At 35.0% G+C, this 10,930-nt stretch overlaps 1 protein-coding gene across 4 annotated transcripts; it reads right to left on the minus strand.

Moving 5' to 3' along the window:
- Nucleotides 1-221: 221 nt before the first annotated feature.
- Nucleotides 222-9,890, minus strand: LOC109104910 (rab5 GDP/GTP exchange factor-like). 4 transcript variants are annotated; one of them, XM_042738967.1, is made up of 9 exons: nt 9,717-9,890; nt 9,158-9,337; nt 8,943-9,085; nt 6,140-6,297; nt 5,936-6,020; nt 4,788-4,920; nt 4,532-4,623; nt 2,963-3,219; nt 222-1,892 (listed from the first exon to the last, which is right to left on the minus strand). In XM_042738967.1, the coding sequence occupies exons 2-9, from the start codon at nt 9,334-9,336 to the stop codon at nt 1,545-1,547; spliced, it is 1,395 nt and encodes a 464-aa protein (XP_042594901.1). In that variant the 5' UTR covers nt 9,337; nt 9,717-9,890; the 3' UTR covers nt 222-1,544. The 4 variants fall into 4 exon arrangements, with proteins under 4 accessions (XP_042594901.1, XP_042594900.1, XP_018973779.1 ...); XM_042738966.1 differs by having other exon boundaries at nt 9,158-9,400; XM_019118234.2 differs by having other exon boundaries at nt 9,158-9,342; nt 9,717-9,889.
- Nucleotides 9,891-10,930: the final 1,040 nt, after the last annotated feature.

Here is a 10,930-nt window from a genome sequence, read left to right on the forward strand (position 1 = left end):
TAGATTTTTTTGCTCCCTCAGATTCCAGATTTTCAAATAGTTGTATCTCAGACAAATATTGTCCTCCTAACAAACCATACATCAATGGAGAGATTATTTATTTAGCTTTCTGATGATAAATCTATAAATCTTACATAAATCTTAAGAAAATCGACCCTTATGACTGGTTTTGTGGTCCAGGGTCATTTTAATATTTGGTGGAAATAAATTAAACACCAGCGTTTTCTATTTCTTCAACAGATCATTTTATTTATAACTGTTTAAATAGCATATTTCTGGCTTCATCCCCAGATCATTTAGATAACTAAATGAGGTTACAAAGTGTTCGTAATGGGAAACCACATACCACAGCAAAACTGTAACTTTGCATGCATAAGCAATATTTTTCATAGGACAAAGGTTCAAAAAGTGTTTAAAATAAAGAACTCACGAAATCACAAAACCAGTTTTTCTTTCATACTGTTACATAATTTCTTCAAAGTTAAATATGAAGAAAATAAATACAAGACTATACATTTTTAAATAGTACCATGTTAAAGACTCATTTGTTACACTGAGTGAAATCTTGTTTACTAATGCGCTGGTGTCCATTAAACCACAAGCTCGTCTGTAGCATAACTACTGTTCATCACAACATGCCTTGACAAATCCTAGCACAACAATGATCACAGTAAAGATGACTTCACACCGGATTCTGAGTGACTCAACTATACTATTAACAGGGCAGCTATTCAAATCTAACCCACACCGGTTCTGTCCTTATTTTTTATTCTCAATTCAAAAGACCACTAATGCCAATAATAATGGCTAGAGAACTTAAGGAAGTTGAGTTGAAACTCTTAAGTTGAGGCAAAACTGAAATAAATTATGTGTACTAATAAGTTATATGTTCTCATATTTCAGTGAGTTGCATAAAGCAATAAAATCAGTGCAAGAAACAATAAATTTAAACTATTTATAATTAATACCCACCATCTGTCTAAATTCACACTCTAATTAAAAATAACCGGAATTTTTTTAAAGGAGGTCAAGAAGAGAATCTATATTATTATATCACATGAAAACATTCCCAGGCCATATTTCACCCCAAAATCAATAGAAATCATGCTTATTATTATTATTTTTTTTAAACTGATGGCATTGTAACGTTATTTTCAAAACATCATAAAACATTTCTCTTTTTCTGTGTAGTTCTCATTCTCAGTAGTGATTCTCAGTAATGCAATAATTGTTTTTTAACATTTATATTTACACAAATGAAATGCAGTGCAGCCAATACCACCAGGATGACATATAAATACATTATGATATCAAGTATTGTTTTTTTTATTTTCCACAATACCACGGAAAATCATTATGGTCCTAAAACTAGAATTCTAATTCTTTTCTTTTTATTTGCTTTCATTTTGGAGTGAAATATAAACCTGTGACCACTGATCGCCCTATAGTGGACCCAAGTGTGAATGCATTCAGTCCCATTACAGGTACAGAGACCATCAGTGACCTGCAGACAGAAGAGCTGTGGTGAGAAGTGCATGTTGTGGTCAGTCTGTGTCCAGTAAAGATGGGAACTTCTGCGGCTGTAACGGAGGAGGCAGGCTATCGCCGTCTACGTTGTCTGAGTCAATAGTGAATGTGTTGGAGGTGTGTGTCCGTACAGGAGGCTCTTCCAACAAGCCCAGCACTGAGAGCTCCTGACCGTCGTTCCACTCGATGAGGTCTGTTTCCTCTGCTCTCCTCGGCTCTCTAAAGCCGTTCTGTGAGCTGTGGCCAGATGACGCGGTCTTGGGACCCGGCGGAGACGATGCACCGGACATGTAGAGCTCAAAGTCTTCATGACTCAGGTTCAGCGACTGCGCGTCAAGCTTCTCGATGAACGCCACGGCGCAGCACTGCAACAGGAACGAGATCAGAGGTGAGCGGCCTGATTCAAGAGCCAGTCAAGATCCTACATTATTCAGTTAGCAGACACTTTTTTCCAAAGTGACCGCCGGACACCTCTAAGAGGACTTCTCATTGCTCTTCAACCATTCAGACTCATTGGACTGCCTTAAAAGCAGACCTGCACTTCAAGGTGCCTCAGGCATGTGATCATCCAAGAACAAAAAAAGAAGGAAGGTCATGCCCAACACCATATGGTTTACTTTTAAAATAAAGAACGCCAACACAAAAGTTAACAATTTTCCATTTTTTAACTTTCATTAAACATGTTAAATCAATTCTATGTCATAAGTCAACTTGAGAAAGGAGGCTAAATCCTGTAGATTTTATATAGCCCTGCGTTTATTGTCTTCTGGCTTCTGAATTGTATCTCTACAGCGTAGAATGCTTTTCTTACATTGTTTTTTTGTCTTGTTTCCAGCCAAAATATCTGCTTAAATCAAGAAGGATTTTCTAGACAAGTCAAAATTGTCGTTTTCAGCAAAAACGAGTCAAACTGAAGTGAGTTTTTGCTTGAAACAAGCTAATCTGGTGCACCCTATGAAGAACTACACAACTTTAGTATATAAACAGTTTAGTATGCATCGCATAGTAAGCCCTTACGTAACAGCGCACTAGAGTGGTGTTTTCCTGTCTGGCATGAAGAGAGTCTCACATCTCTTTACTCTTCTGGTCTGTAAATGTGGCTCGGGTCTCTCTGTAAATGTTCACCTGTGGTATTTTTTTAGTCTAGCAGGTGAAAATGGTTCGTCTGATCACTTCCTAAAACACGAGCACACTGGAATCATTTATGTCTGGAGCACGAATGCTGCAGGATGACACAAACTGAAGAGGTTTCCTCACATCACTAAGAGTACTAGTATACTAGTAATGACTGACATAGGTCTGACTAGGATGACTGACACGGAGTGCTGTGGATTTAACCCAGGCTCCTGTAAATAACACAGTAACCACCAAATCTGAAAGTACTTTGTGTCTTTGCTAATAACACACCGTAAGAATGACGTGACTGAATCCTTACCAGGTTGGTGAAGTAATAGCCGTCCTCTCCGCTCATGAGGCGGCTGGGGTTGCAGAAGCGTGTGATGTACTGGATGTTGGAGTGTAATCGAGGTGGATTGGCCTTCAGCACGATGTAGACGAGAGTGGGCAGAAAGTCATCAGCTGAGGCGGCGGCTTTCATACTGCCCTGGACGGCAGTCATGATGTGTTTACTACACCTGGTGACACACGCCAGCTTCTCCTTGGGAACCTTTTTAGAGTCAAAGTCAATCAGGTCTATGAAAAAGACAAAAAAAAAAGCATTACAACATTTATATGATGCATGATTCATCAGTGCAGTATCTTTAAACAACAAAATGCTTGATTACATAAAGTTTTATCAAAGCGTAATGCATTTCTCTGCCTCTTAAATGACATTAAGTGCTTAGTTTTACTCAGAAACGAAAAATTATAGAAGTGAAATGCATTGTAAGTGTGAATATAAAAAGAAAATGTGCATATATAAATATAACAAAAGTTTGGGATCAGCAAGACTTGTAATGTTTTTTAAAGAAGTCTCTTCTGCTCATCAAGGTTGATCAAAAATACAGGGAAAAAAAAACAAATCTTGCAAAATGTTATTACAATATAAAATAATGGTTTCTATTTTAATATCCTTTAAAATATCATTTATTTCTGTGATGCAAAGCTGAATTTCCATCATCATTACTCCAGTATAAAGTGTCACATGATCCTTCAGAAATTATTCTAATGTGATGATTTATTATCAGAATTATCAATGTTGTGCTGACAAATATTTTTTTGGAAACTGAGATACTTTTTTCAGGATTCTTTGATGACTAAAAAGTTAAAAAGTACAACATTTATTCAAAATTTAAATAGCCTTTTCTAATACAAAAATATTTTCTAACAATATAACTCTTTGCTATCACTTCTTATCAATTTAACACATCCTTGCAGAATAAAAGTTTTCATTTCTTACAAAAAAAGAAAGAAGAAAAATTTACTGACCCCAAACTTTTGAACTCTAGTGTATGTTGTTAGAATCAATTTCTATTTTAAATAAATGCTCTTCTATTTATTCATCAAAGAATCCTGAAAAAAAAAAAAAAAAGTATCGCAGGTTCCAAAAAAATATGCAGCAGCACAACAGTTTCCAGCTCTGATAATAAATCATCATATTATTATGATTTCTGAAGATCATGTGACACTGAAGTCTGGAGTAATGATGCTGAAAATACAGCTGCACATCACAGAAATACATTACATATTAAAACAGAAAAACGTTATTTCACATCATAATAATATTTCACAATATTAAATTTTTTCCTGTATTTTTGATCAAATAAATGCAGCTTTAATAAGCAGATTCTGATCCCAAACTTTTGACCAGTAGTGTATATCTCAAAGCAAAAAGGCACAGCACAGGTGAATTATTGCTTTGATGTTTTGAATAATGTATCGATTACTGTATGACAGCTGCAAATGTGTCTCACCAAATCAGATGAGAGCACCAATACTGTCTGTTTTATGAAGCGAGCTCACTATCCATCTGCTGGTCTCAGCTGTGAGTGTATAGTGTCTGTACCTGTTATGGCTCTCTCCACACTGTCTGATACTTTAGGGATCTGCTCGTCGACTGGAGCACACAGCATCGCAATGGACACCCAGTGCAAAGCCCTGCAAACACACACACACAGACACACACACACACACACACACACAAACACACACACACACACACACACACACACACACACACACACACACACACACACAAAGTGTTATGCTGTTTTTCTTCTTCTTCACATTTCAGCTTGACTTGACCAATGCTTCCAGCACACCTGATTCTCTTCTGGATGGCCAGGTCTTTCTTCTCATCGTCTGTGTGGTCAGGGCAGAAGAGCTGCTTATACAGACGGCTCATCACATACCGCTCCACCTCATCCATCACCGTCTCCATCACATCTGGAGACCCTGACACACATTTACACACACCCGGCAGATTATCTGTTTTTACGAGACAAGTACTGTAACACTATTGCACAAACAGTGCCATGCTGAGAGGACAAAATCACTGGCATGTGTCAGTAGCAACAGAGGTGTGTGTATTTCATTTAGACAAAGTCCCCTGCACATGCATGAGAAAATTAAACAATGCAAACCAAATCAAGTGTGCAGCTCAGTTCTCTGCCTCCACTGAGCATCACAAGCCACTTACAGCACAAAGCAAATTAAGACAGTAGCATTTAATTTGCACAACTGAATGGATTTTTATCTCCTGCACCTGAATGACGGTGATGCACGAGCACTTTAGCATATAATGTTACTAATAAAATAAGCAAGTTTGTGACTGATGGCACATTTAATAACTGGGAAAATTGAAAATGATTCTTTATGACAAAAATTTTAAAAAGTCAAAAGTGGCACTTCGTGACAAAAGGTTGCCAACCCCTTATATAGTTAATTCAATAGTTACTTATTTATGTAAATATAACGGCATTATCAACAACAATGGCTGTAACCATGGCAACAGCAACAACATCATTTCAATACATCATTTACAATCCAATAACACTTTCTTAAGAAACTTCTAAAATTCTAAAATTCTTCTGGGAGAGACTTTCTTTGAAAAATATATTTTCTGAGTAAAAAATGCACAAAAATGGCACATTCTATTAAACCTTGTTTTATACTTAAAACATTCGTACACAAGTCACAAACCGTGTCCCTTCTCCTTTCAGTGAATATGAATGAGTCTCGAATGTCCAATTCGACATCTTGTATATGCAACCTGATCATATCTATTTTTTTAAAACAGTAATTTTTTATTTATTTATTTATCACTGGATTCACCTCATAATATTTATTGTATATGCATTCAATCCATTCAACTTGGCTGTCTTCTAAAATAAATGAATAGGTCTTTCTGATTTATTATTTACAGAAGACAACATGAAAACAACAAACAATGTGGGTTTGCATGTTGTACCTTTTAAGTTGTTCTGTAGGTATTCTGACACGTTTTGATAGAAATCCTGCACAGAGTCTGAGAAATCTTCACCAGCTACAGACACCTACAGCGCAGACAGAAAGAAAACACTTAGTTCATGCAAACTGCGATCTAGTACAAAATTTGGCCTTTATTGCTTCCGAAGCATGGATGCTGGAACATATCAGCCTACTTGTTTATCACCTTTTTGTGTGCAATATTTTCAACGAAGGCATGGCACTGTTTAAAAATGTCATATCCAGGTCTCTGGAAGGTCTTGAGGAAGTCAATGAAGTGCTGTGTCACATGGTCACGGCTGAGTGAGGTGCTCTGGCTCACGGCTGTCTTCGGAGCTCCTGCATCTGCGTGAGAACAAGAGCGAGATGGTCATGTGTGCAAACTCCATGTCACATGACCCTCTGAAATTCTCTTTTTTCTGAGACTGAGCTCAAAAAGGATGTGGATGTGTGAAATGCTACTCAACTTTGCCCAGAAAAGGCTAAAACTTGTTAATGTTGAATTTCACTCAACTCTACTCACGCCCGCAATTAGCTATTCTTAATAGTATATTTATGTTTAAAGTATACAATAAAAACACACACACACACATGCAAATGTTGCAGGTTTAATGCAAGATAAGCTCAACTGACAGCATTTGTCAATTATCACAAATAATAATACTTTTCATGCTCTATAATCATGCTTTAATATGTACCAGACACAAATCATGGTTACGATGAAACATCACAAGGCGATAAATAACCAATAAACTTTGTTTGGAAGCGTGCATTACTGTAAACATGGCCTCTACAAACTGTGGGGCAAGTGTACATGTTTTAACGATTATTCCAGTTGTTTGTGATTACTGTACAAGGATATTTAGACAGGGTTTCTGCAGGGTTTGAAGGTAGATTTAACACTTTTTAAGACCAAATAAAGAAAACTACATCAATATGGTCTCTTAGGTAAATGTGAGGTGCATACAATGAGTTGTGTTAGCAACATTACTTTTCATTCATTTTCCACAAAAAAAAAAAAAAAAAAAAAACAATGTTTGGTTACCTTTCTTTCATACCACTAGAATATGGAAATAATTTGTATGGCACCTTCTGATCAAACTTTGAAAATGTGATGTTTGTTCTCAGTTTTGTAGCACAAAATGTCTAAGGATTCTTAAATCAAGATCTGCTTGAGAAGCAAAATGACAAAAGAAAAAAAAATGAAGTGAGTTTATGATTAAAACAAGAATAAATATCTTCCAGTGGGCTTCATTTCAAAGGGAAAACAAGTTTTCATTCCCCACTGATGAAACTCACAGATTTTTTTTTTTTAATGCCACGACTGTATGAATCTAAGACTTTCTGCTCTGATTTCAGACCCTTTTATGGGGATAAATTAAGACTTTTTAAACCCCTCAGAGACCCTGTTAGGGATTGCACTCACAACTAAATACTTCAGAGCTGAGCATTACCAGAAACACCTGCACTCTCTATTCTATTTCTATTCTATCTACTTGTTTTCTTTTTATTTATTAAAAAAAAATTGACCCTCTAACACTAGCATTCTCTATTCTTTTGACTTATTTTCTTTTTATTTATTTTATATAAAAACTCTTGTATACTGTTAATATAAATTATACATAAAAAATCTCATATATATATATATATAAATACATTACAGGTCAAAAGTTTGGAAACATTACTATTTATTAATGTTTTTGAAAGAAGTTTCTTCTGCTCATCAAGCCTGCATTTATTTGATCAAAAATACAGAAAAAACAGTAATATTGTGAAATATTATTACAACTTAAAATAATAGTTTTCTATTTTAATATACTTTAGAAAAATAATTTATTCCTGTGATGCAAAGCTGAATTTTTCAGCATCATTACTCCAACCTTCAGTGTCACATGTAACATCCAGTCTATCACATGATCATTTAGAAATCATTCTAATATTCTGATTTATTATGAGTGTTGGAAACAGTTCTGCTGTCTAATATATTTGATGAATAAAAGGTTAAAAAGAACTGCATTTATTCAAAATAAAAAAAAATCTAATAATATATATTCTAATAATATATTTTCTTTACTATCACTTTTTATCCATTTAACACATCCTTGCTGAATAAAAGTATTGATTTTATTTAAAAAAAGAAAAAGAAAGAAAAAAAAATTACTGACCCCAAAATTACTGACCAGTAGTGTATATTGTTATTACAAAATATTTATATTTTAAAAACATAGCTTCTTTTTCTTATTTTTTTTTTATATTCATCAAAGTATCCTAAAAAAGGATGTCACATGTTCTGAAAAAATATTAAGCAGCAGAACTGTTTCCAACTTTGATGATGAATCATCATATTAGAATGATTTCTAAAGGATCATGTGATAATGATCCTAAAAATTCAGCTTTGCATCACAGAAATAAATGATAATTTAAAAGTATAATAAATTTAAAAAACAATTATTTTAAATTGTAATAATATATCACAATATCACATTTTTTTTCAAATAAATGCAGGCTTGATGAGCAGAAGAAACTTCTTTCAAAAACATTAAAAATAGTAATGTTTCCAAACTTTTGACCTGTACTGTATATGTATATATATATATATTAGTGCTGTCAAACGATTAATCGCTATTAATCGCATCCAAAATAAAAGTTTTGTTTGCATATGTGTGTTCTGTGTATATCTATTATGTATATATAAATACACACACATACAGTGTATAATTTGAAAATATTTACATATCTATATTTATATTTATATAACTTATAAATAAATATACTTAATATATAAACATAACCTATTTTTCTGAAATATATACATGCATGTGTGTGCATTTTTATATACATAATAAATATACACAGCACACAAACATATATTATGTAAACAAAAACTTTTATTTTGACAGCACTAATATATATTGTATATATATAGTGTAATATATATATAATATTCACAATAGAAGTTTTAAAGGTTTTACTCTCTGTCCATGTCCTACCTCTCCTTGCGGGTGTTTTGGGAGCAGAGGTGAAGAGCCTCTTCACGATGGGCACAGTGCTGTGTGGTTTGGAGGATTCTGGTCGTGATCGCTCCTCCTCACGGCTGCTGCTGGCGTACGCCGCCTCCTCCTCTCTCTGGAGCCTGACAGACACACAGCACTACAGCAGCTGACCTCAGGACAGTGAAACCATCATCAATCGTCCAGTCTCTCACCTCTCGGCCAGCGCTCTGTCCTCCTCTATCTGCCTGGCTCGGCTGCACTGGTTCTCCTGACGCCAGCATCTGGAGCAGAGGCCCTGCCAGACGGCGTTACCGTAGAAACCGCATCCTCTCTTACACATCAGGTCCGACTGCTGGACGCTGAAGCCCCTGCGCACCACCTGAGAGTTCATCCTGCACTGAAACACACCCCAAGACAGACACGTCCCAGCCGCTCATCATTACAAATATGTGATCCTGCAGCATAATAAGAGTCCAATTTTTGAAATTGAGATGTATACATCATCTGAAAGCTGAATAAATCATCTCTCCATTGATGTATGGTTTGTTAGGAGGACAATATTTGTCTGAGATACAACTATTAGTTCCCATCAGTTTCAGTACCAGGGTATATTATTATTATAATACCATCTCTGTATCGTGAAGAGAAAAGAACACGTGTCCAGGAACTGTCGTGTTCTCAGTGAAGCAAACACCGCTGAATTAACACAAGTGTCAAGTTCATAAACAACACCTTCGGAGTGTTAATGATAATAATAACGTTCAGTCTTACGTGTCAGACTTGTTTGGACAGATGTGAATACTGAAATCAGCTGTGGCTAGATATATTTTACACCTCCCGGAGATCTTAAAAGATCACGAAACACAGTTTCCGCTCGTCTGGGATGTTATGATCGAATTCATCTGTTGTTGACGGAAATCCCGTTACCACAGGAAGCGATGCCAGCGTCTGTGACGCGCTTCCTGCGCGCCACTCGTCAAAATAAAAGTCTAATATAAAATAAAAGTCAATCAACTCATATGTTGTAAAATATTATGCACCTTATTTTGCAACTATAGGTAAATAACTACAAGATTAATCCTGTCCAAATCTCCACACTTGCAGTGGTATGGAGTGTTTAACAGTGCTAACACTCATTATCATGAACATCAGTTAGGAGCAGTATTTGGGCTGAGCCCCACTGTACTGTATGTGTGCAAAACCCCCAAGCAACTGAGCAAACGAGCCACTAATAGTCTGCCTATTACAAGTATATATAAAGTTATTACTATAGTAAGTGTTATGTAACATGTGTAACAGTTACTGTAAAATAAAGTTTTACCACATTTTGTGTAGAGTTCCTGTGGGATGTGAAAGAAAAGTAATGTAACTAATTACTGTTGTCAGAAAGGAATAAGTAACGTCAAAATGTTACTTGTGAAAGGAGTTAACTAATAATTAATAATAAATTAAAAAAATTTTTGGTTACATTTTATTTTAAGGTGTCCTCAATACAATGTAATTATACATTTAGGTACAAATTTGGGGTAACACTTTATTTTAGGGAATCCTTGTAACACTTTACATGTACTTACTATTATAATAACAATACACATAATTACATGCAAGTAACCTTAAGCCAAACCCTATAGTAAGAGCATGTAGTTCATTAATATTACTCAGTACTTTACTGTATAATTACATTGTAACAAGGACACCTTAAAATAAAGTGTAACCGAATTTTGTGGGAAAGATACAAAATTACAATTTCTGTGGCACGTGAAGGAAAAGTAACTTTAAAATAAATATAAATAATAACATATTACAGAAATATATATATATAATAACATAGTATATTACTTTTGAAAGGAGTAGTAATGAGTAATAAAGTAAATTTTTGGAGGAACAAGCCCAACACAAGTTATTTATTTTTTTTATTATTTTTTTTATTGAATCACTCAAATTAAACATTTTACAGTAGCCAGGGGGTGACACAAAGAGAAAAA

This window comes from Cyprinus carpio, chromosome B15, assembly GCF_018340385.1.
Source record: "Cyprinus carpio isolate SPL01 chromosome B15, ASM1834038v1, whole genome shotgun sequence".
Taxonomy (NCBI): domain Eukaryota; kingdom Metazoa; phylum Chordata; class Actinopteri; order Cypriniformes; family Cyprinidae; genus Cyprinus; species Cyprinus carpio.